This window comes from Oncorhynchus clarkii, chromosome 9 (genome assembly GCF_045791955.1).
Source record: "Oncorhynchus clarkii lewisi isolate Uvic-CL-2024 chromosome 9, UVic_Ocla_1.0, whole genome shotgun sequence".
Classification (NCBI taxonomy): domain Eukaryota; kingdom Metazoa; phylum Chordata; class Actinopteri; order Salmoniformes; family Salmonidae; genus Oncorhynchus; species Oncorhynchus clarkii.
The window spans coordinates 65,761,649-65,789,215 of record NC_092155.1 but is presented as its reverse complement, the minus strand read 5'-3'; the positions used below and the strand labels follow the sequence as shown (position 1 = coordinate 65,789,215).

The 27,567-nt window shown below is 42.3% G+C and overlaps 1 protein-coding gene across 1 annotated transcript; it reads right to left on the bottom strand.

The window, feature by feature from the left end:
* On the bottom strand, window positions 1-27,304 carry LOC139417367 (voltage-gated potassium channel regulatory subunit KCNG1-like). The gene is made up of 3 exons (XM_071166637.1): window positions 27,156-27,304; window positions 3,146-4,042; window positions 1-1,641 (listed from the first exon to the last, which is right to left on the bottom strand). Exons 2-3 carry the CDS (start codon window positions 3,953-3,955, stop codon window positions 874-876), a joined length of 1,578 nt encoding a protein of 525 aa, XP_071022738.1. The 5' UTR covers window positions 3,956-4,042; window positions 27,156-27,304; the 3' UTR covers window positions 1-873.
* Window positions 27,305-27,567: the final 263 nt, after the last annotated feature.

The following is a 27,567-nucleotide window of genomic DNA, read 5'->3' as shown; positions in this document are numbered from 1 at the left end:
TTTATTTTATTTCATTTGCTGTGTTTTGAAAATAGACATATAAATGGTTAGGAAATAGCAGAAAAGTCAGTAAATTACAAATAAGTCCAAGCAATCATGAGGCAGATCAGATTAAGTTCAGTTAAACTTTAAAGAGAAAAATAAGCTCAAAACATTTAGCAATCAATAGCAAAAAATAAAACAAACGTACAATTTTTTTTACACACAAATTACTATGTTTTAGAAATACATTTGTGAGAGACGGAGCACATAATAACTACGTACAGATACATATTCCTTCATTGTTTTATACAGAAAATTGCAACCCAGTGCTGAGCACCAATACACCTCCAATACATGTAACTCTTAAGAAATATGGTTATGGACTCACACTTTACAATTGAGACACAAAAATGAATACGAAATCGATCACATATTACATGTAGCCTATACTGTACGTCCATGTTATTTTTGATAAATTACTTTATGGAATATGATGTACTGTTATGCCAATCATCTAAAATGGTTTATTATAATCTTCTTTCTGCTATTGTGCAGATCTTCTGATTTCTGGGAACATTTCCGGCATCTGTTAAATCATAATGCTGTAGGCAGAGATGATGTCATCCATTGAAGAATAATAAACTCAAAAAATGGAAGCAGAGCATTGCCAGGTAATCTTACTTAACCCCTATTTTATCACTCTCAGTTTGTCTCTCTGTCTATAGTCTCTTTGTCTATAGTCTGTGCTTTGCGTCCTTGATCTCTTCTCTCATCCTCCTCAGTCATTTGGTTCCCTGTTCACAGATGAAGTTGCCAAGTTCTAACCCCTATTTTCTCTCATTTTCTTTGTGTGCTGTGCCCTTTAATCATCCCTCCTCCTCCTCCTCCTACTCAGTTGTCCCTGGCCCCAGAGGAACCACAGCTGGGGTAGTCACTCTCCAGCGACATGTTACTCCCCAGCCCGCCTATCCTCCTGCGTAACAGGAAGTGTGTCCGTCTTTGCAGTAGCCTCTGCTGCTCCTGCTTCAGCTCCACATAGGACCGGGAGAATGTATGGAAGATGGAGGTGACTGGGAACGCCATGAGAAGAATCCCGCTCAGGATACTGCTCAGAGCCACCACCTGACCCGGGATGCTCCTCGGAACCATGTCCCCGTAGCCCACTGTCGTCATGGTAATGACGGCCCACCAGTAGGTGGCGGGGATACTGCTGAACTCGTGGGTCGTAGCCATCTCGTTCTCAATGAGGTAGAGCAGCGGGGAGAAGAGGGCAATGGCCACGCAGAGGAAGAGGAGGAGTAATCCGAACTCCCGCGTGCAGCGCCGCGCAGTAAGCCCCAGAGTCTGCAGGCCCAATGAGTGGCGGGCCAGTCGCATCACGTACAGAATCCTCAGGGCACGGAGGATCCGGAGCACCAGACCCACCTTGTCAAGGTAACTGCTGCCCGAGCCCAGCTTCTTCTCCCCCTGGTAGCTGTCCACTACTAGGGTGATGTAGTAGGGCAGGATTGCCACCACGTCTATGAGGTTCAGAGGGCGTCTCAGGAAGGCAAGTTTGTCCCGGTCCTGGATGAAGCGCAGGGTGAACTCAAGGGAGAACCAGCCCACACACACCGTCTCCACTATGAAGATGTTGTAGCACATCTGGGAGCACTTGCCCTAAGAGGCACAGGAGACACTGGTTAGCACCTGTACATACATCTAATATTATGCCTCTAGCATATACAACAGTATTCTTCACCATTTGTCCTATAAGGCCACAGGGTGTGTAGGCTTTTGTTCTGAACTAATTTTGGACCTTTTGTTGTTACAAGGATGTAGTTAGACACTAGAGGGAGATATTATGCTGCCTAAAATCTAAGGGACATTATTGTGGTATACCAATTTGCATTCCTCAAATGTCAAATTGTAGACTGCAGGGCATCAAAAACAGACTCTATTTATAACAGACCGTTTATTTTCTAGTCACAGCTTGTTGCCAATCTTTTCATGTTAAACTCCAAGATTGCACCTTCTCTGTTCACTGCTCAGATGGTTCTGTTCAGAGTGAGGTGTTGTGAGTGTAGGTGTTGCTTTATTAAGCTACATAAAAGATGAGAATGCAATGTACTGAACCAAAAACCTGACAAAACTCCTGAATGTAGTTAGCACCAGAAAATCCTCTCCAAGCCCGATGGTTATGTATTATTTGGGAGGTTGTTTCTAATAAATTGTTTTTGTGAAGATGTTTCAATTGATATTCAATTGTTAACCAATTCAAAACACATAAAATATAATATAAAATGGCCTTTGAGTTGATTCTATTTCAGAAGAAAGCACGCAGTATTATTATGAAACACTCCCACACAGTCGGAAATGACTTATACCAGTGTATCTCATCTACACAGTATGTACAATAAGCTTTTTTTTCAGAAAGAACAGCTTTTAGAAAGCAACATTCTCCACTTCAATTAATTCTAACTGTGTAACAATATAATATATCAGGGATACAATTTTGGAATGCACTGCTCAGGTACCAGCCTTTGGAGCCCCATATGAAGTAATTCCCCTCTGGGGTAATGAATTACCTTCTGGGTACAAAAATATGTTCGATAATGTTTACATACAGGTAACTGAGGCTAAAGACAAATTAATTGCTTTTTCTCCACCTGAAAGTACTCTCCTAGAACTCACAATGAAACCAGTGAAGTGCAGTGTGTGCGTGCGTGTGTGTGTATGTGTGTGTGTGTGTGACTCCAATTTTCTATTTATTTTCTTTTTATCTGGCTACTGAGGCCAGAAAAAGTTAATTACCGCAGTGATTGAAGTCAGCCATGATAATGAGCACCTAAATTAGATTAGAACGAGACTTTTCCAAATGTTTTCTTTGCAAATTAGAAGAGTGGTCTGATGCCCACACACATAATCAATTATTAATTTTACTTGCCAAATGCTCTTTGAGCTTTGATATAAAAAAAGTTATTTACAATTTCAAAGTGCAGGCTTTGTTATCAAGGGTCGGGGAATAGAATTCTGTGTTGATGTAATGGCTATGTTAGTAATTATGTAATACGTATGGTGTAATTATTATGTCCATATGTAATAACTATGTAATATCCATGGTGAGAGTGTATGTCCTGTTGCCCTGTGCTGACGCTTCCTAGTCCTCATGATGTCCATCTACCTGCTCCTCCTCCTCTCTCATGGCCGGCATGGTGCTGATGGACAGGTTGACAGCCGTGATGGTGACAAACAGCACCGACAAACAGGCAAAGATCTTCCCTGGCAGGCCTGAGTGAGGCCTCTCCACCATGTCTCTCAGCTTGTTCATATAATGTTCCATCCGGGTCTCCGTAGCCCGGGCGGCGCTGCCTCTGCGGTGCCCGCTTTCGGTGTCCATCATCAGCTCCTCCTCCTCATCCTCCTGGGCTGCCCGCTCCAGCTCGTCACACTCCTCCACCCGCTGGATGAGGCGGCGACGGCAGCACCATTCTAGGTTCTCCTCAGGGACCCCCCAGTAGAGCAGCTCCTCCCTGAAGGAGAGGGCACACATCTCCCTGAGGGATCGCAGCTTCCCGGCCCGCAGGAAGGTCAGGATGGTGCGGAAGGCACAGGGCGAACGATCGAAGAAGTACTCGTTGCTGGCAATGTCATAATCGTCGCAGACGCACATGATCTCGTCAAAGCTGCTGCAGAGGCGCAGCTGGCCAAGTCGGGACAGGGGGAAGTCCTCCAAGGTGGTCCAGGGTAATTGATAACGCAGCCCGCCGACATTGATAATGGCATGGAGTTTACGGGCAGCGGAGAGCGAGGTGGAGTTGGTGAGGAGGTGGTCTGGGTCCTCAGGTAGGAGTTGGGCCCGTTTGTAGTAGGCCCCCTTGAGGGCCTCTTGCTCTGACAGGGGCGGGGGTTGAGGAAGGAGGAGGGAGGCATCGGAGGCACAGCTCAGAGCACTGTAGTCATAGTCTGAGCCGTCGCCTGCCAGCAGAGTCATCTTTACCTATACAGGCACAGAACCTCCATGTGCACTCCCACCGCAGCTCACATTCCTGTGGTCAACCTCTCACGGACACACCTTTACCTTCAGGAGGGAAAGGACAAACATAAAAAATCATGTACTATACACTCTTAAAAATACTCTTAAAAGGTTGTTAGAACTTTGTTAGAACCTATGGTTCTTGAGGGAAATATGGCCTTTTAGAATGTAAACATTTCTTGACACTTGCATTAAAGGGACAGTTCACACAAATGACAAAATTACATTAGCTTCCTTACCATGTAACCAGTTTATGGACATGGTATGACAATAATGCATGCTTTGGTTTAGTTTACCTGGCACGGTTTCCAAATGATAAATCCCATCCCGTTTTGTGGCACAAATCCCATTCAAGTCGTGGAACTGACATTAGCATTTTTTGAGCATCATGTCCAAATTGTTCTAAAGAATCTAAAATGGATTGTTAAGCTCAACAAAAGTCACTTATAGATCATTTGAATATGATGCACGAAAAATGCTAACATCGGTTCTATGACTTGCCAGCCACTGCCAGGTAAACTTAACCAAAGCATGGATTGCTGTCATACATTATCAACCGACTGCTTACATGGTAAGGAAACCAATATGTCATTTTGTTATTTGGGGGAACTATCCCTTTAAGAGTATAAGCCCCCAACATTCTTTAGGCATAGTTAGCCTCTTTCGTCAGTGGCCCGGGGCCCCAAATGCAGTAGTCCGGCCCTGTCTTTTGTATTTGCTTGAAGCTTAATGTCATACAGTACATCAAACTTAAGGACATTTTCTCCACGTCCTCCTCCACCCCTCCCCACAAGTTATCGTGCCACTTTTTCTGAGATAATATCACGTGAAGTTGAACCTCAACCTCTGTCTGAAGAACACGTGCCTGGGACGCCAGAATTGAAACTTTAGGGGAGTTACTTTTTCCTAACATTACTTCTTTGCATTTAACTGAATAAGACCTACAGTACATTAGGTAGTGTATCTTGCTAGTTAGCTACATTTATATTGTTTCTTCTTTGAGTTGGCTCGTAGCATATCAATCAGCTGGCTGGGAAGCTAACTGCTCATTCCTGTCTATGCAACTAGGTGAACATTTCTCTATGTAGGCAGAACCAGTGCCACACCTATTGTTTTTTGTTGTTGCCTATTTTGCATGTTATTTTGCCATGAATACGTGTCACATATCAGTTTGAAAACAATGTAAAAAAATCAAAAAATCTTTCAATTAACAAATCCACCTACAAACATGTCTCCTTTTTGCTTTCTTGAGTAAGGCAGCTCCAAAATGCAGGTGTTTCAGCCTAGCTCAGTGCTTTCTGTGGTGGTGGTGGGGCAGCCAGCGGAAAATACGGAGCGTAGGGGTTGGTAATGTTCTCTAGTTGCTCAATGTTTTGTCACTCATAGGGACACTACATCGCCACAAAATCTAGGTGTAGAGCTCGAAAATGTAAGCCCCTTAGGTGCTACCACAGAGTTACATTAGAAGTGCCTATCCAAGAAGGCTCAAAGTCATTGGCCACAGATAAAATTATGTCAAATCACGTTATATCCACCGTTGCTTTGATTGGACTAATCATGTCAACATCATACTTTCAAAAATTAGCTGGCAAGCTAGCAGTCATAATCATGAATCAAGTCCACAATCAACTGGCAAAGCCTTTTTAATCCTTTTTGTATGAAGATAAATTAATGATATAACGTATCGGTGCTCATCGACTATTGGACATAAACATTACACAACAAGTTGTAAATCGGAAATTCAACAATGAGTGGTTTGGAAGGAATGAGTGGCTAACTGCAAGCATTGAAAGGCAATTCACTAGCCTGGTATTAAGGGGAGTGGGTGTGTGGTCCAAGTCTGGGTTTAAGGGTCTCTTTCCAAGCTTAAAAGGATCAACATTCAACATGATTTGCCAGTTTGAATACATTGGCCATGCTGTCAATCCAGCATGACTTCTGCCGTGTTCAAAACAACTGGGAACTCGGAACTGGGAAAGACTTCAGTGAGTTCAAGACAACTGGGAACTCTGAAAATAACGAAAAGACTGGGAAAATACGTTTTGAACAGTCATCCAACTCGGGAACTCGGGCCTCTTTTAGCGCTCCGACCTGAAGATCACCGACGTCTTGATTCAACCTTGTTCCCAGTTGTAATGAAAGCACCATAAATCCAGAGAATGTCATACTTTCATGACAATGTTTGATGACAAAATTTGCCCATGAAGGACCGTCGCACCACTTTCCTATTCAAGTGAGCACAACACAAGAAGGTCCAAAAATGTATTGTATGCTGCTGCATAAGTGATGTAATATGCCAGGGAGATATGTATACTGTAGCTAAGTAACACTAAATGTATGTTATGGAGTAAGGTATTAGTAGCCTATGTGCCTCACCCTAATAATTTGGTCCCTTTCCCCCTCATGACTAAGCCTACTGTTCTGACTTGGTGGTCCACATGTAGCCTATAGTCTGTTTTAGAGAAATGTCATCATCTAATATTGTAAGAGCTTTCATTGTCTGCTTATATGGCCCCTTTATTTATCCTGCGGTTCGGACTTGCTGTAAAACAACACATTTCACTGCACCTATGTGACAATAAAACATTTAAGTTTTAGGAGTATATATTGAACTTTCAACATTAATTTTCAATGGTATTGTCCTTAATCAGGTAAAAACTGCTGAATGAGTCCAAAAACCGCTGTAATTTATTTATTTTCATGGCAGTTCATTCAGCCTCATTCACTGCTGTTAAAAAACATAGCTGATATAGCTGACTTGCTTAAACAAAATGTGGTTTCTACTGACAATTGGCATGCACAAACTATGACATAATGGGGCGACGAGCAGATAAGAGGCAATCCGTCATTTTGATTAAGACATTAATGAGCGAGCCAGGATGGACATAGTCAATATAACTATTTGTTCAGCCCTTTGAAATGTACAGCGACTGAATTAATAACATGGGCTACAGTATTACAGTATTCTCCCTGAACACCAAGTCAGAAGTGGAGGATAAATAAGGGGGCATATAAGCAGACAATGAAAGCTCTTACAATACTCAATGATTATATTTCTCTATAACAGGCTATAGACTACAGTACATGTGCACCATCAAGTCAGAACAGTAGGCTAAGTTATGAGGGAGGAAAGGGACCAAATGTTTAGGGTGAGGCACATGGGTTACTAACAGCTTACTACACAACATGCCCTTAGTATTACTTTCTTGGCTACAGTATACATATCTCCCTGGCATATTTCATCATTTATGCAGCAGCACACATTAATTTTTTTGACTCACGTTGTTGTGCTCTGCTCACTTGAACAGGAAGCGGCACAGGGGTCCTTCTTGTGGGCTCTAGAAAGAGGCCTGAAATCCCGACTTCGAATTCAGAGTTGGATGACCATTCAAAATTATTTTCTGTATTTTCACAGTCAGAGCTAGTTTGATCCGAGCTCCCAGTTGTCTTGAATTCACTAAAGTCTGAGATTTCCCAGGTATGAGTTTCCAGTTGTTTTGAACGCAACAGAAGTCATGCTGGATTGCCAGCATGGCCAATGTATTCAAACTTTTCTGGCCCGTGGCGTTACCCCCTTTTTGGTGATATCCAATTGGTAATTACGATGTTGTCTCACCCCTACGGACTCAGCAAAGGTCGAAAGCCAAGCCGCACTGCTTCTTGACACACTGCTCACTTAACCTGGAAGCCAGCAGCACCAATGTGTCGGAGGAAACACTGTCGAGCTGATGACCGAAGTCCACTTGCAGGCGCTCGGCCCGCCACAAGGAGTCGCTAGAGCACGATGAGACAAGGACATCCCGGCCAGCGAAACCCTCCCCTTACCCGGACGACGCCAATTGTGCACCGCCTCATTGGTCTCCCGGTCACAGCCGGCTGTGACACAGCCTGGGATCGAACCATGGCTGCAGTGGCGCCTTAGCACTCATTGTTGAATTTGCAATTTCCAACTTGTTATGTAATGTTTATGACCGATGAGTACTGATACATTTTATCTATAATTTCTCTTCATATGACAGGGATTGAAAAGTATTTGCCAGTAGATTGCAGACTTGATGCAGGATGATAACTGCTTGTCTAGCTTGCTAACTAAGATTTTGAAAGCATGATGTTGACATGATCAATCCAATCAAAGCTACGGTAGATATAACATGATTTGATGTAATTTTATCTCTGGCCAATGACCTTGAGCCTTCTTGGATGGGCACATCTAATGTAAATCTATGGCAGCACCCAAGGGGCTGGAATTTTCAAGCTCTACCTGTAGATATTGCGGTGATGTAGTGTCCCAATGACTGACAGAATACTGAGACAATCTCAGCGAACATTACCAACCCCTATACTCTGTACTTTCCGCTGGCTGCCCCACCACCACAGAAAGCACTGGGCTAGGCTGAAACACCTGCATTTTGGAGCTGCCTTACTCAAAAAAGCAAAAAGAGACTATGTTTGTATGCAGCTTTATTAACTGAATTATACATTTTTGTACATTGTTTGCAAACTGATATGTGACATGTATTAATGACAAAATAACATGCAAAAATATATATACACCTACTATATACACCTACTCATTCTGAGGCTGGTAACTCTAATGAACTTGTCTTCTGCAGCAGAGGTAACTCTGAGTCTTCCTTTCCTGTGGTGGTCCTCATGAGAGCCAGTTTCATCACAGCGCTTGATGGTTTTTGCTACGGTTTTGCAACTTTCAAACTGCTTGATTGACTGACCTTCATGTATTAAAGTATTGAGGGACTTGTTTCTCTTTGCTTATTTGAGCTGTTCTTGCTATAACATGGACTACCATATAGGGCTATCTTCTGTATACCACCCCTACCATGTCACTACACAACTGATTGGCTCAAACGCATTAAGAAGGAAAGAAATTTGACAAATTAACCTTTAACAAGACACACCTGTTAATTGAAATGCATTCCAGGTGACTACCTCATGAAGCTGGTTGAGAGAATGCCAAGTGTGTGCAAAGCTGTCATCAAGGTAAAGGGTGGCTACTTTGAAGAATCTCAAATATAAAATATATTTAGATTTGTTTAACACTTTTTTGGTTCCATATGTGTTATTTCATAGTTTTTTCCACTGTTATTCTACAATGTATAAAATAGTAAAAAATAAAGAAAAACCCTGGAATGAGTAGGTGTGTCCAAACTTTTGACTGGTACTCTATATATTTTTTATTTACTTTTTTTAGCTAAACAGGTAGTGCTCAAAACAGGTGGGTCTGCCCTGAATGACGGGTCGCGACTGCACCAATCTGAGGTAAAATGTTGGGTAATATACATTAATTAGATACGGGAAAATTATTTAATTTTATAGTTTAGCATGATAGTGAATGAAGCAAACTCGCAGATTTTTTCAGTAATTAAATATATTTCTCACTAGTTAAAAAAATGAATCAAATCAAATGTTATTTGTCACATGCGCCAAATACAACAGGTGTAGACCTTACAGTGAAATGCTTACTTAAAAGCCCAGATTTAAGAAAAACAAGTGTTAAGAAAGTATTTACGAAATAAACTAAAGTAAACAATAAAGAAATAAAAATGAAAAAAATAGGAAAATGGAAAAATAAATAATTAAAGAACTGTCACGCCCTAACCTTAGAGATCCTTTTTATGTCTCTATTTTGGTTTGGTCATGGTGTGAGTTGGGCTGGGCATTCTATGTTTTGTGTTTCTATGATTTTCTATTTCTATGTTTCTATGCTGTCTATCATTGTCTCTGATTGGGAACCATACTTAGGTACCCTTTTTCCCACCTGTGTTTGTGGGAAGTTAACTTGGTTTGATGGCACATAGCCTTAAGCTTCACGGTTTATTTTGTATTGTTTATTGTTTTGTCGGCGTCATTTCGAATAAAAGAGAAAATGTACGCTCACCACGCTGCACATTGGTCCAGTTCTTTTAACGGCCGTTACAAGAACAACAATAAAATTTAAAATAGTGAGGCTATATACAGGGGCTACCGGTACAGATTCAATGTGCCGGAGCACAGGTTAGTCAAGGTATTTGAAGTAATATGTACTTGTAGGTAGAGGTAAAGTGACTATGCATAGATAATAAACAGAGAGTAGCAGCAGTGTAAAAAGTGGGGTTAGCCATTTGGTTCGCTGTTCAGGAGTCTTATGGCTTTGGGGTAGAAGCTGTTATAAGCCTTTTTGACCTGGACTTTGTGCTTTGTATCGCTTGTCATGTGGTAGCAGAGAGAACAGTCTATGACTAGGGTGGCTGGAATCTTTGGCAATTTTTAGGGCCTTCCTTTGACACCGCCAGTTATAGAGGTCCTGGATGGCAGGAAGCTTGGCCCCAGTGATGTACTGGGCAGTACGCATTACCCTCTGTAGTGCCTTATGGTCGGAGGCCGAGCTGTTGCCATACCAGGCGGTGATACAACCAGTCAGGATGCTCTCGATGGTGCAACTGTAGAACTTTTTGAGGATCTGAGGAACCATGCCAAATCTTTTCAGTCTCCATAGGGGGAATAGGTGTTGTTGTGCCCTCTACCTGACTGTTTTTGCGTGTTTAGACCATAACAGTTTGTTGGTGATGTAGAGACCAAGCAAATTGAAGCTCTCAACCTACTCCACTACAGCCACATCGATGAGATTGGGGGCGTGCTTGGCCCTCCTTTTCCTGTAGTTCACAATAATCTCCTTTGTCTTGATCATTTTGAGGGAGAGGCTGTTATCCTGGCATCACACTGCCAGGTCTCTGACCTCCTTCCATTAAGCTGTCTCATCGTTGTCGGTGAACAGTCACTGTTGTGTCGTTGGCAAACTTACTGATGGTGTTGGAGTCATTCTTGACCATGCAGTCATGGGTGAACAGAGAGTACAGGACGGGACTGAGCATGCACCCCTGAGGGGCGCCGTGTTGAGGATCAGCGTGGCAGATGTGTTGTTACCTCCCCTTACCACCTAGGAGTCGCCCTGCAGGAAGTCCAGGATCCAGTTGCAGAAGGAGGTGTTTAGTCCCAGGGTCCTTAGCTTAGTGATGAGCTTTGAGGGCACTATGGTGTTGAACGCTGAGCTGTAGTCAATGAATAGCATTCTCACATAGGTGTTCCTTTTTGTCCAGATGGGAAAGGGGGCAGTGTGGAGTGCAATAGAGATTGCGTCATCCTTAGATCTGTTGGGGCAGTATGCAAATTGGAGTGGGTCTAGGGTTTCTCGGATAATGGTGTTGATGTGAGCCACGACCAGCCTTTTAAAGCACTTCATGACTACAGATGTGAGTGCTACAGGTCAGAAGTAATTTTGGCCTGTTACCTTGGTGTTCTTGGGCACAGGGACTATGGTGGTCTGCTTTGAACATGTTGGTATTACAGACTCGGTCAGAAACAGGTTGAAAATGTCAGTGAAGACACTTGCCAGTTGGGCAGCGCATGCTCGGAGTACATGTCCTGGTAATCCGTCTGGCCCTTTGGCCTTGTGAATGTTGACCTGTTTAAAGGTCTTACTCACATCATCTATGGAGAGCGTGATCACACAGTTGTCCGGGAACAGCTGGTGCTCTCATGCGTGCTTCAGTGTTGCTTGACTGGAAGTCTGCATAGAAGTAATTTAGCTCATTTGATAGGGTCGTGTCACTGGGCAGCTCGCGGCCATGCTTCCCTTTGTAATCGTAATAGTTTGCAAGCCCTGCCACATCCAACGAGTGTCAGAGCCGGTGTAGTAGAATTCAATCTTAGTCCTGTATTGACACTTTGCCTGTTTGATGGTTCATCGGAGGGCATAGCAGGATTTCTTATAAGCTCCTTCAAAAGTGGCAGCTCTACCCTTTAGCTCAGTGCGAATGTTGTCTGTAGTCCATGTCTTCTGGTTGGAGTATGTACAGTGGGGAGAACAAGTATTTGATACACTGCCGATTTTGCAGATTTTCCTACTTACAAAGCATGTAGGGGTTTGTAATTTTTATCATAGGTACACTTCAACTGTGAGAGACGGAATCTAAAACAAAGATCCAGAAAATCACATGATATGATTTTTAAGTAATTAATTTGCATTTTATTGCACGTGTTACCCAGTCATTCACAATAGCTTGATTAGTGATTGCTAACTGGCTAAAGTTATATGGACTAGACATATGGGTCTATTTATTGGGGGAAAATTGTACTTGATAGTTAGGATTTCTAATTGACATTCTATATGTATCCTGCAATTTAACTTATAAGTTAATTCAAAGAAGTGATGAGTTAATTTCATAGCTGTAATATATTTTTGTTACTTTTAAAAGGATTATTTTACAATCATGTAAGGGATAATCAATGAGGAGCTATGCGTTCTAAGGAAAATAAAGTATGTCGTGGAAGTTGTTAGTCACAATGCATAGCCTAAGCAGAGTGGCACCAAGAATGCATAGAACTCTGAGTTGATTATCCCGCTTATACTACAGCTATAATTTAACACATTTGCCACTAGAAATGTGTTAATTTCCGGGTAAAAATGTGTTCTCCATCCACTGCAGTAGCTAGAAAATGCATCAGATAGCTACAGCCTTGGTAATCAAACAGACTTGCTAGCTTAGCGAACCAAACCATCAGTCCTCCTACAGTAGCTTGCTGTTATGAACATTTAATTCAACAATGCCAATAATGTTTTCAATTCTACTTTCAAACGCAGCTTAAACATAGAACATGTAAAAATGAACTTCATAGCCTTTGAATATTGCTGGGCATTATAGGGAAATCATGCATGCCCTAGAATGCCCTTCAAGCCAATCAGAAACAAGATTTCAAAAATCCCACGGTATAAGTGGACATAATGTACATCACTATACCACAACATGCATGGCACCAAATGTACAGGGTGTTGTGACAATTATGGGAAACATTGAACACTACAAACATGAATAAATCATTGATTTAGCCTACTGTCTTTTCTCATTATGCCCCTAATGGAGAGATTATTGTCACAGCAGAGCAAAAGCCTCAAAAACAAAAAAAACTATTGCATTTAGTGGTCGATTCAGGATGTTTGAAACAGTTACTGATTGTGGCTGATTTCCCATTAATGCACATAAAAGCTTTGCGCATCAAAAATTCTGACTCAGGATTTTAGGCAACAACATGATTTCACTGTGATCAAAAGCTGAAATGATCCTGGCTTCTGATTATGTAGGGGGTGTCATTGTGAAATATGTCAATGTGAATAATTGTTGTTACGTGTCACCACACACACACTTTGTTCAATTCAGCCAGAGGGGAACCATGTATCATGTAGTGGAGTCATGTACCCATGAAAAACACTGGGTTGAAATGAAATATTTACTTGTAACCAAAACACAAGTGAAAACACATTCAGAGCCAAAGGTGAGGTGGTTCTGTTGTGATGGGAATCAAGATCTTCTAGAAAACTGCTTCTATTTCAGGAGCTTTGCATAACAACACTTATAGACAATAGACACACACACACACACACACAGATACACAAACGCAGATAGCAATATGACATCATCAAACACAGCGGGGTGACTTCCTGCTTACAAAAATGGATTTCTAATCTGCCAAGACTGTTACTATCGACTCTTCCTAATATGGACATTCCTGCCACATTGGTTCTGACTGCATTGTTGTTCTTGATGGCTGGCCTTTAAGCTGTCGAGGCAGCAGAACATTTATTTTTCCAGACTATATGTTAGCAAGAGCATTTAGGGCTGGATTGATTGCATGTAGTATCTAAGACCAAAACTATGTATGTACTGAACACTTTTTAACAGTACAATCACCTCTGCTTTATACAGCTACACTCCCTACAACTAAACTCAGCAAAAAAAGAAACGTTCTCTCACTGTCAACTGCGTTTATTTTCAGCAAACTTAACATGTGTGAATATTTGTATGAACATAACAAGATTCAATAACTGAGACATAAACTGAACATGTTCCACAGACATTTGCACCCCAGTATCTATACTTGCACATTCATCTTCTGCACATCCTACCATTCCCATGTTTAATTGCTATATTGTAATTACTTCGCCTTCATGGCCTATTTATTGCCTTACCTCTCTTATCCTACATCATTTGCACATGCTGTATATAGAGTTTTCTACTGTGTTATTGATTGTATGTTTGTTTATTCCATGTGTAACTCTGTGTTGTTGTATGTGTCGAACTGCTTTGCTTTATCTTTGCCAGGTCGCAATTGCAAATGAGAACTTGTTCTCAACTAGCCTACCTGGTTAAATAAAGGTGAAATAAAAAACATTAAAAAAAACATGTGACTAACATAAATTGAATAATGTGTCCCTGAACAAAGGGGGGGTCAAAATCAAAAGTAACAGTCAGCATCTGGTGTGGCCACCAGCTGCATTAAGTACTGAAGTGCATCTCCTCCTCATGGACTGCACCAGATTTGCCAGTTCTTGCTGTGAGATGTTACCCCACTCTCCCACCAAGGCACCTGCAAGTTCCCAGACATTTCTGGGGGGAATGGCCCTTGCCCTCTGAACCAACAGGTCCAAGACGTGCTCAATGGGATTGAGATCCGACCATGGCCATGGCAGAACACTGACATTCCTGTCTTGCAGGAAATCACACACAGAACGAGTAGTATGGCTGGTGACATCGTCATGCTGGAGGGTCATGTCAGGATGAGCCTGCCGGAAGGGTACCACATTTCTTCTCTGTAACGCGATTGCCTGCAATTACAGCAAGTTCAGTCCGATGATGCTGTGACACACCGCCCCAGACCATGACCGACCCTCCACCTCCAATTCGAAGAGGCTGTCTTACTAACAGGCCTACAAGCCCTCAGTCCAGCCTCTCTCAGCCTGTTGCGGACAGTCTGAGCACTAATGGTGGTATTGTGCGTTCCTGGTGTAACTCGGGCAGTTGTTGTTGCCATCCTGTACCTGTCCCACAGGTGTGATGTTCGGATGTACCAATGCTGTGCAGGTGTTGTTACACGTGGTCTGCCATTGCGAGGACAATCAGCTGTCTGTCCTGTCTCCCTGTAGTGCTGTCTTAGGTGTCTCACAGTTCGGACATTGCAATTTACGGTCATTGCAATTTATTGCCATGGCCACATCTGCAGTCCTCATGCCTCCTTGCAGCATGCCTAAGGCACGTTCACGCAGATGAGCAAGTACCCTGGGCATCTTACTTTTTGTGTTTTTCAGAGTCAGTAGAAAGGCCTCTTTAGTGTCCTAAGTTTTCATAACTGTGACCTTAATTGCCTACCATCTGTAAGTTGTTAGTGTCTTATCAACCGTCCACAGGTGCATGTTCATAATTTTTTTATGGTTCATTGAACAAGCATGGGAAACAGTGTTTAAACCCTTTACAATGAAGGTCTGTGAAGTTATTTGGATTTTACGAATTATCTTTGAAAGACAGGGTCCTGAAAAGGGGACGTTTTTATATAAAATTGCCTTTTGTAACACTTCAATTTCCGTCATGTGTGAAATACCGTAACTACCAATCCCACAACACAATACATTTTGTAGCTGTAAAAAAAAAACATGATTACAATAAATATTCTAATAGTATTTCTCTGATTCCTGACAGACTTTCCTTGGCAACGCCATAACAACCAAAAATACCACTAAGAAAACAAAATTGGATTTCAATTTTTAGAAGTTTCAGTGTGCAGCCATAAGACCAACCACAAATTAAAACTATTCACTTCATCAGTGGCTCTGAGGGCCTTGTGGCTTATGTCCAAACTAATTAAATAAATGATTGTGATTAAGGAGAGGCAGGTTAGCAAGTCGCAAATTGTGACAAATTAATGTCAGAGCGCAGGCGTCTTCAGCCACCAATCACTGGGTGAGGAAGGATCCAAGGGGTTCTAAAAATGGATGGATCGGAGTGCGTCACGGTCAGTGGATAGTTATTAGGCACCTGCACTGTCAGTTCCTCTGAGCCAATGATTACAGTTACTGTTGGCCTTCTCTCTGTTTCCCGCCTGTCACATTAGAGTGAACCACCCCAAACGAAGCCAAAGATTATGGAGTACATTGACATTCGCCTATTCCTCTCTGGCAAAGCATCACTGTAACATTTAGCCTGCTTGGTATCCAATTGGAGGAATCTGTGTTTGGTTTGCCACTGGTTGTTTCTAAAGAACAGAGGGAACCAGCATTACTCATAGAAGGATATGTGTAAGATGAGGAGAGACACTTAGGTCACAATGATCAGCATCTTGAATCGACTCAACAGCTTGAACAAAACCAGCTTGAACAAGGCCACTGTTGTGATGGTCAATAGAGAGCAATAGTAATAGCATCTTTTTGTAGGCACTAACTCCACCATGGTTCGTGGACAAAGCTTATAATGTTTTTATTTTTTATTTCCTAATAAACGCTGAAAATATGTCCTGTGGTAAACACATGCTTAGGATATCTTATAGGTTTTGTTCTGTGAGATAGCTGATGAAGATTAACATCACTTTTTTGTGAATTTTTAAGCATTTATGTAATCACAATGAGCACATAAAGAACATAAAGACCTCATAATTCATAAAGTCCATGTTAACTGACTGATATCTCATAGAACAAAACGTATACGATCTCCTTAGCCTGTGTTAACCTCAGACCTTATTTTCTGCATTTATCCCAAAACTCCATTAATTTCCCCATAGGAATGATTGAACGAACTCATTCCCGGTTCTAAGGACGACAAGCTGGTGAGCTCTATGACACTGCAGTGACTCCCAACAGCATTCTCTGTCTTTATGGAATACCACAAAAGTATAACAAATAGACCGTTTTAGTTTCAACAAACCATATCCCATCTGCTTCTAAAATCCTAAATATCCAGTAAATCTTTCATGAAAATGACGAATTTATTGATGCTCCAAGGATATTATACTGATAAAAATCAAGAATAGAAGTTATTGAGGCATTCTTCAAATCCTCTCCTCTTCTTTGCCCAAAGACAGTAAACATGTGTTCCACTCTAAATTGCAGAACAATTAGTTATTTATTCTTCATGCTCCAACGGTCAAAATTCTCAAATAAATTATCTTAAAAATTCCTCTCCTCTTCTTAGCCCAAAGACATGGATGGCAAAGATACGATAGATAAAAGCCTTATATTCTCCAGTTTTGTTTACTCTCTAGGGCCAGTAGTAACAGGTGTCTCCAGTCACAGGAGAACCCTTGTAGTTGTGGTGTTTTAGAACTCTGCTGTGCCTTTAAACACCTCTTTCAGGGAGATTTGTATTTCCCAGGGACCTCGGAGAAAGAGATGAAACAACACAGAGCCAGATACATTTTTCTCTTTCCACCAGATCGGGTGAGGTCTGGCCCTCTCTCGATGTGCCTCTCTGTGCAGGCTCTATGCCATGCTATCTATCGCAGCTTTGCCACAGGGCATGTTCTCTCCAGATTGCTTGTGAGTCACTGGCCTGGGCTGTGATTCCCTCTGTCTGCAGTGCTCATGCATTTCCAACTGTGCCTCGAGAAACTGACTCAAACTGTCTTTGGAAAGCACTACCAGAACATTTCAAGGGTCTGAGAAATATAGGATTGACTGTGGCTTTGAAATGCAACACGAATGAAGCAGATTTCCAACAGTACCTTGAGAATGTGACTGAAATTGCTTGGGAAATATAGTGAGCAACATACTTCATGTGTCTAATGAAGGCTATGACTGAGATCCTGGAATTGTGCCATTCAGGCCATCGTAATGTGACAAATATGAAGTTGATCCTAAGTGATCCTTATTTGGTGACATTTTCTGGTCACACTTTGAATCAACATTGACGTTTCTGTTAGCTTTCAGAGGTCATTGGTTTGGTAATGAGTAAAAGGTTTCAGAGAAGTCTGTGTAAACACAAGTACATTATAGTTTATTAACTATACGAAGCTTAAATTCATCATACATTTTTTATTTAATATTTTACCCCCTTCTTCTCCCCAATTTCAATCTTGTCTCATCGCTGCAACTCCACAACGGGCTTGGGAGAGGCAAAGGTGGAGTCATGCGTCCTCCGAAACATGACCCGCCTTAACACCCGGCTGCTTAACCCGGAAGCCAGCTGCACCAATGTGTAGGAGGAAACACTGTTCAACTGGCAACCGGGGTCAGCCCGCAGGCACCCGGCCCGCCACAAGGAGTCACTAGATCACGATGAGCCAAATAAAGCCCCTCCGGCCAAACCCTCCCTTAAGTGGGACGATGCTGGGCCAATTGTACTACGGACCCACGAATGGACCCTGTATTAATGCCTCTAGCACTGTAATGCAGTGCCTTAGACCGCTGCGCCTCTCAGGAGGACCCTAAATACATCGTCTTAAATTATTTTTAAACTAGACACATTCATGTTCAGTTTAGATCAAATGACCGAAACCGAGTCTAAATGTTTCAAATCTCTTATTAATGGAATATTTGGCATTTAAAACAGAATCTCGGTCTGTTAAATATAAAACTCACACCGAGGTTGAATTAAGCAAATCATATATCTTATTTATCATACTGTTGGTTACTTTGATTAGTTTTGTATTCTCTGTCATTATTTAATAACCCTGTCTACTTGGTATGAGCAGAGAGATTTGTTTCACCCTCTACTATAGACTGGTTTCTAAATAGACAATTTTCTCTGTTTCTCCACACGTTATGTGAAATGGATTTTTGACCACAGAGATACTGAGCTCTGTCTGTCACTCACTCTCTCTTCCCCTCTCTCTGGCTCACTTGCTCTCTCTCTCTTTCTCACTATGTCTCTCTCTCTCTCCTCTCTTTTCAAATCAGTTTTTTTATGCAGGCTAGAATCAACGCCTGGAGCAAACCTTATGCTTATGAATCGCGGAATCGAAAAAAGGCCCTTTTATGATGCAAGTGGGTGGATTTAATAAATTCTGAATACATTGGCACAAGAAATATCTCCAGGGCTATAATTGTTTTGCTAGCCTTCAACATTGTCCACCATATCCAAACGTCATTTACTTTAATCCACACAATACTACTACTTTACATTTTTTGTACAGTATAATGTACGATGATTAAAAGCTCTCTGCGCTTTTAACGGACCTCTGAGACTATCACAGTGCAGGTGCATTTATACGGAGACTTGATTACACACAGGTGGATTGTATTTATCATCATTAGTCATTTAGGTCAACATTGGATCATTCAGAGATCCTCACTGAACTTCTGGAGAGAGTTTGCTGCACTGAAAGTAAAGGGGCTGAATAATTTTGCACGCCCAATTTTTCAGTTTTTGATTTGTTAAAAAAGTTTGAAATATCCAATAAATGTCATTCCACTTCATGATTGTGTCCCACTTGTTGTTGATTCTTCACAAAAAAAATACAGTTTTATATCTTTATGTTTGAAGCCTGACATGTGGCAAAAGGTTGCAAAGTTCAAGGGGGCCGAATACTTTCGCAAGGCACTGTACATAAGTATTCCGACCCTTTACTCAGTACTTTGTTGAAACACCCTTGGCAGCGATTTCAGCCTCCAGTCATCTGGGTATGGTGTTACAAGCGTGGCACACCTGTATTTGGGGAGTTTCTCCCATTCTTCTCTGCAGATCCTCTCAAGTTCTGTCAGGTTGGATGGGGAGCGCCGCTGCACAGTCTCGCCGCTGCACTGTCTCAAGTTTGTTTCATCCGGTTCAAGTCCAGGCTCTGGCTGGGCCACTCAAGGACATTCAGAGACTTGTTCTGAAGCCACTCCTGCGTTGTCTTGGCTGTGTGCTTAGGGTCGCTGTCCTGTTGGAAGGTGAACCTTCGCCCCAGTCTGATGCCTTGAGCGCTCTGGATCAGATTTTCATCAAGGATCTCTCTGTACCTTGCTCTGTTAATCTTTCCCTCGATCCTGACTAGTCTACCAGTCCCTGCCGCTGAAAACGTCCCCAAAGCATGATGCTGCCACCACCGTGCTTCACCATATGGATGGTGCCAGGTTTCCTCCAGACATGTTGCATGGCATTCAGGCCAAAGAGTTCAATCTTGGTTTCATCAGACCAGAGAAGAGAGTCTGAGAGTCATTTAGGTGCCTTTTGGCAAACTCCAAGTAGGCTGTCATGAGGCTTCCGTCTGGCCTGATTGGTGGAGTGCTGCAGAGATAGTTGTCCTTCTGGAAGGTTCTCCCATCTCCACAGAGGAACTCTGGAACTTTGTCAGAGTTACCATGGGGTTCTTGGACATCTCCCTAACAAAGGCCCTTCTCCCCCGATTCCTCAGTCTGACCAGGCGGCCAGCTCTAGGAAGAGTCTTGGTGGTTCTAAACTTCTTCCATTTAAGAATGATGGAGGCCACTGTGTTCTTGGGGACCTTCAATGCTGCAGACATTTTTTGGTACCCTTCCCCAGATCTGTGCCTCAACACAATCCTGTCTCTGAGCTCTACAGACAATTCTTTCGACTTCATGGCTTGGTTGTCATGACTTCCGCTGAAGTCGGCTCCTCTCCTTGATCGCCGTCACCGGCTTTCTAGCCATCGCCACTCCATTTTTTCATATGTCCATTTGTTTTGTCTTGTCCCATACACACCTGGTTTTCATTCCCTAATCAATTTATATGTATTTAGCCCTCTGTTTCCCATCATGTCTTTGTGTGTAATTGTTTATTTGTGTTGTGGATTATTGTCGGGTGCATTACTTTTGCCATGTTCTGTGTTTTTGGCACGTTATTGTTTTTATGTGCTGTATTTTGTAGTACATACAGTGGGGAGAACAAGTATTTGATACACTGCCAATTATGCAGGTTTTCCTACTTACAAAGCATGTAGAGGTCTGTAATGTTTTATCATAGGTACACTTCAACTGTGAGAGACGGAATCTAAAACAAAAATCCAGAAAATCACATTGTATGATTTTTAAGTAATTAATTTGCATTTTATTGCATGACATAAGTATTTGATCACCTACCAACCAGTAGTATTAGTATCCTGTTACAGTATTGTCCATTCATGTCTCGGTAGGCGCAGGGGAAGCAGGTTAAATTCAGGTTTATTTGAGCCCCAACTCTGCTCTTCAGCCATTGGTAAAAGCATCCCAGTAGGGATGTGTACCTGAAGGCAGACAGCTTGACACTGCATGGACAGAGTGTTTTTAAAGGATTGCTCTATGGGATTGCTCTGCTTCCTTAGAAGGGATTGCTCAGTGTGGCTACCAGACCAAACCAGACCCCACTACAAGCCTCAGCGGGATGGTCTGGCAGGGAGGACAGGGAATGACAGATCAAAGAGATGGAGGGATGAGGGATGGATGGTGTTGGACTGAAAAATTGAAAAATCAACATCCAGTCTTTCTGGACAACATTATTAGATTGTGTCAGCCTGAACAGAGAGGGGAAACTACTTTAGTTGATGGGATTGATTAACAGAGCTGGGCTCTAGGTAATACCAACAGGGGGAAACTTGTTTTGTGTGGAGTTGAGTGAAGAGTTGAGTGCAGTGGTAGCAAATAGGATTGTATAGAATGGTAGGGCCTCAAAAGGAAAAGCTATTTTACTTGGAGCGGATTTAAGACTGATATATTCAGCAGTGGTTTTGGTAGCAAATCGGATAGATTTGATAGAATGTGTAGTGGCTCAAAAAGATGGACAGTAGGTTCCTCTGTCATTTATAAACTCTTGCCAGCAGGGATTTGTACTATAACATGCAATTGTACAAAATGAGATATAAAATGACAATCTGCCCTGTTGGTAAAGTATAATGCAGTTTAAATGCACATAATTAGATGTAAGCCTCTGTCTGCTTACTGTTCAGCCAGCGTTGGTTTACTACCCAAATGACCTAGACCCCAAAAATCTAAAATCATTCTAAACTGGGAGATTTGTACTGTACATCAATTGCTATTGAATACATCTAGGAATAGCAGTTTATAATTACTCTGGCCTTGGCCAAATCTGAGAGTGGGGGAAGCATGACTGCTAAAGATGTAGGTACAAGAAAGTCATTAGTTCATCTCATTCAAATCTGAATGACCCTGTAGAGTGGGAGAAATTGATCCATGGGTTACACACCATACATCATAAATAGGTCTAAAGAAGAAATGAGCATTTTGCGCACTAATACATCTGCGGAAAATCATGATCAGGTTATTGATATTATCACAATTGATGAATGACCCTACTAACAAATCCTGTGATCAACAGGAGTGCAAGTAAATCAACTCTGCTCATTTTCCTTCACTTCTTAGCTCTCTTATCGCTCATCATTTCCCAATAGGCTATTTCCAGTAGTGGATTTAAGAGATGTAGTCAACGTTTTGAGCATTGCCACCTTCATGTTGCCTGTTGCAAATGAATATAGAAAGTCAGTGTGGGGTTTACAGTGTATAGCAGAAATATTTAGGGTTTTATGGAACAAAAAGGAGCTTAGGTGGTGGGTGTGGCAGGGGGCGTGGTAGGGGGCATGCCAATGGGTGCTGTCGGCCTGTCGGCATGGCTGAAGTTTTGACAAAATGTTTGTCTGTAACCAACTTCCCACCCAACCTTTTTGTCAGATGAAACATGACAGGCCTGATGGAAACAGAAACATTTTCAGTCAACTTTCCAAATGTGACAAAACAAAATACTATTTTTGTTTCTGTATAATTAATTATGTGAGAAATCGGTGGAAATGCTTTTATTCGCAAATATTGACATAATAGTCCTCAGGGAAGCATGCTGTTAATTAGGCTACAGATTAAATAAATTATGATGAACTTCACAGGATGGTGATGCTTGTGTCACAACTTCCGCCGAAGTTGGTCCCTCTCCTTGTTCGGGCAGCATTTGGAGGTCGACGTCACCGACTTTCTAGCTACCGCTGATCCACTTTTCATTTTCCATTTGTTTTGTCTTTGTTTCTCACACACCTGTTTTCAATCCCACAATCACGTGTTCATTATTTAACCCTCTGTTCCTCACATGGTTTTTGTGAGTGATTGCTTGTTGTATGGTGGTCCGTATTGTGTGGTCGTATATATTATGTGTATATATTTAGATTTTTTAGTAAAAGTGTTTTTATTACTCATATCTGCTGTCCTGCGCCTGACTCATCTCACCAGCTACACACAGACGACGTTACAGCTTGATGCTCTTTTCCAATTAATATCAAGGGTCTTATTCTGGTGACATGATGATCGTTGCCTGTCTGTCATTTGACAAATCTTGCTCTTTTGTCCAAATGTTATTTTATTTGTCACACGCGTCAAATACAACAGGTGTTGTTACCATGAAATTCTTACTTACAAGCCCTTAACCAACAATGCAGTTTTAAGAAAAATAATAGTTAAGAAAAATATTAACTAAATAAACTAAAGTAAAAAATAAAAGAGCAACAATATAATAACAATAACGAGGCTAGGGTGTACTGGTACAGAGTCAGTGTGCGGTGGTACAGGATATTTGAGGTAGTTGAAGTAATATGTACATGTAGGTAGGGGTAAAGTGACTATGCATAGATAATAAACAGTGAGTAGCAGCAGCATAAAAAGGGGGGTGGGTCAATGCAAATAGTCAGGGTAGGCTTTTGATGAGCTGTTCAGAAGTCGCATGGCTTGGCTGTTAAGAAGCCTTTTGGACCTAGACTTGGCGCTTCGGTACCGCTTGCCGTGTGGTAGCAAAGAGAACAGTCAATGACTAGGGAGGCTGGAGTCTTTGACATTTTTTAGGGCCTTCCTCTGACACTGCCTGGTATAAAGGTCCTGGATGGCAGAAGGTTTGCCCCCAAGTGATGTACTGGGCCGTATGCACTACCCTCTGTAGCGCCTTGCTCTCGATGGTGCAGCTGTATAACTTGTTGACGATCTGAGGACCCATGCCAAATCTTTTCATTCTCCTGAGGGGGAATAGGCATTGTCATGCCCTCTTCATGATAGTGTGTTGGTGATGTGGACACCAAGGAACTTGAATCTCTCAACCTGCTTCACTACAGACCTATCGATGAGAATGGTGGCGTGCTCGGCCCTCTTTTTCCTGTAGTCCACAACCATCTCCTTTATCTTGACCACGTTGAGGGAGAGGTTGTTGTCCTGGCACCACCCTTCCAGGTCTCTGACCTCCTTCCTATAGGCTGTCTCGTTGTTGTCGGTGATCAGGCCTACCACCGTTGTGTCGTTTGCAGACTTAATGATGGTGTTGAAGTCGTGCTTGGCCACGCAGGTGTGGGTGAACAGGGAGTACAGGAGGGGACTAAGAACGCACCCTTGAGGAGCCTCTGTGTTGTTACCTACCCTTACCACCTGGTGGCGTTCTGTCAGGAAGTCCATGATCCAGTTTCAGAGGGAGGTGTTTAGTCCCAGGGTCCTTAGCTTTGTGATGAGCTTTGAGGGCACTATGGTGTTGAACACTGAGCTGTAGTCAATGAACAGCATTCTCATATTGGTGTCCCTTTTGTCCAGGTGGGAAAGGACAGTGTTGAGTGTAATAGAAATGGCATAATCTGTGCATCTGTTGGGGCGGTATGCAAATTGGAGTGGGTCTAGGGTTTCTGGGAGGATGCTGGTGTTGATGTGAGACAATACCAGCCTTTCAAAGCACTTCATGGCTACAGATGTGAGTGCTACAGGTCAGAAGTCATTTAGGCGGGTTACCTTGGTGTTCTTGGGCACAGGGACTATGGTGGTCTGCTTGAAACATGTAGGTATTACAGATTCGGCTAGGGACAGGTTGAAGATGTCAGTGAAGACACTTGCCAGTTGGTCAGTGCATGCTCTGAGTACACGTGCTGGTAATCCGTCTGGCCTTGCGGCCTTGTGAATGTTGACCTGTTGAAAGGTCTTGCTCACATCGGCTACTGCGAGCTTGATCACACAGTCGCCCGGAACAGCTGGTGCTCTCATGCATGCTGCAGTGTTGCTTGCCTCGAAGTGCACAGGATGCACCTGAGCTCAATTTTGAGTCTCATAGCAAATGTTCTTTATACTTGTGCAAAAATGTCTAAAAACCTGTTTTCCCTTTGTCATTATGTGGTATTGTGTGTAGATAGAATCCATTTAAAATAACGCTGTAACGTAACAAAATGTCAAAAAAGGGAAGGGGTCTGAATAGTTTCCGAATGCACTGTACGTACATACATAAAATACATGACCAAAAGTATGTGGACACCTGGTCGTCGAACATCTCATTCCAAAATCATGGAAATCAATATGGAGTTAGTCCTCCTTTGCTGCTATAACAACTTTAACTCAACTGGGAAGGCTATCCACTAGATGTTGGAACATTGCTGCGGGGTCTTGCTTCCATTCAGCCACAAGAGCATTAATGAGGTCGGGCAGGGTTCTGTGCAGGCCAGTCACGGTCTTCTACGCTGATCGTGACAAACCATTTCTGTATGGACAGGGGAATTGTCATGCTGAGACAGGAAAGGGCCTTCCCCAAACTGTTGCCATAAAGTCGAAAGCACAGAATCGTCTAGATTGTCATTGTATGCTGTAGCGTTCAGATTTCCCTTCATTGGAACTAAGGGGCCTACCCCGAACTGTGAAAAACAGCCCCAGACCATTGTTCCTCCTCCACCAAACTTTGCAGTTGGCACTATGCATTGGGGCAGGTAGGGTTCTCCTGGCATGCTCCAAATCCAGATTCTTCCGTCGGACTGCCAGATGGTGAAGCATGATTCATCACTCCAGAGAACGGGATTCCACTGCTCCAGAGTCCAATGGCGGCAAGCTTTACACCACTCCAGCCGACACTTGGCATTGCGCATGGTGATCTTAGGCTTGTGTGCGGCTGCTCGGCCATAGAAAACCCCATTTCATGAAACTCCCGAAGAACAGTTATTGTGTTGACATTGTTTCTAGAGGCTGTTTGGAACTCGGTAGTGTGCTACGCACTTCAGCACTTGGTGGTCCTGTTCTGTGAGCTTGTGTGGTCTACCACTTCACTGCTGAGCCGTTGTTGCTCCTAGACATTTCCACTTCATAATAACAGCACTTACAGTTGACCGTGGCATCTTTAGCAGGGAAGAAATTTGACGAAATGACTTGGAATGGAAAGGTGGCATCCTATGACAGTTCCACGTTAAAAGTCACTGAAAGCTGCAGGACAGCCATTTTACTGACACTGTTTGTCTATGGAGATTGCATGGCTATGTGCTAGGTTTTATACACCTGTCATCAACAGGTCTGGCTGAAATAGCTGAATCCACTCATTTGAACGGGTGTCCACATACTTTTGTATATAAAGTGTATGTATGTACTGTATGTATTTGTGTTTTCTTGTTGGTCTTAGGTGGCCCATTAAAATGGGGGGGGGCACACCACTTACAACCAAATATGGGTAACTGTTGGCAAGGAATATAATAAAACATTGTTATGCAGATCTTTACTTTAGAAACATTTATATTATGTTCAGAATGATCTGCAGTTATTATTATCCACTGCTTCAAATGTCTGTCTGACAGCAAAATGACTAAATACCAATAATACTGGAATGTTGTCGTGTGACTGTTTTTCAATTCATTCTTTTTATATATACTCCTTGCCAACAACAAATACTGTATGTTGCTCAGATGCTACAGCTACGGAATTTCAACAAAATCTGTCCTCTAAGAAGAAATACATGTGACTCACTATGTAGCGTATCTGCTGTATCTGCCACTCTTTTACCATGGGCTGATCAACAGTATGCTAATCATAGTCATCTGTTAGAGACATGGAGATGGAGTGATACAACGAGAAGAAATGAACAGATGGAATCATTGGATAAAATCAGAGTGGACAGTAGCTAAAATGTTTCATATGACACTGAAAGGACAGTATATTACTATGATTTAATTCAGAACCTGGGGAAAAATATTAACTTGCAATATGCCCATAGATACTCAAATGGGTGCTGCGTGCAAGAGTACCAGTATCAAAACTTGTTAACGCTGAAAACTATGATCTCTGGATGACTGATTTTTCCAACTAACTGAAAACATGCTCACCAGATGAACATGTTGATTGATCACCATTCGTTTACATTTTGAACTGTTTAATCATAACCATGTAAACTGTGAGGGTGATTAGTACAGTAGCAATACTGCTGTTACACCACCCAATGTTTTACGTCTCCACTGAAAATTGAAAAGTAATACAATACATTAAATGTTGAAAGGGTGCTCAGCGTCAACAGATGCACACTTGTTGTAAGTCTTGGTAAATACTGATAGCGCGTGATAGCACTATGCATTTACTATTACATGAGCTGTGAAAACTGTATTGTATCAATATCCTCTGAGATGAGCTAAATAAGAACAAATATGATGAAATACTCACTGTGGTTGTGCATCAGTTCTTCCAACAGTTGTGAGTTTTAGTTGATACAAAAAAGCCAGCGGCTCTCAAAGTGATCAATAAGAGAAGAAAACATGAAGTCCTAACTGTTGCTGTTGCTTCTGCATCGCACGACAACTCTGCTCTCTCTGCACACAGACACAAGGCATGCAGAGTATTACCAGGTTATTTGATGATCATGAGCAACAGGCTACAGCCTCGCCCCTCCCACCATATCAACAGCTAGCCTCACAGCTCTGACATCACAGGTGGGATGTGCCATTCTAACATTATTCTGAGAGCTTTTCACAGAAATCCATAGCAACCAGCATCTAGCTAGCGAGCGGAGCGAAGGGTTCCCCCCTGAAACAGGAATAATCACTCGCTTTTGGCCGTAGACTCATGTGGATGGTTT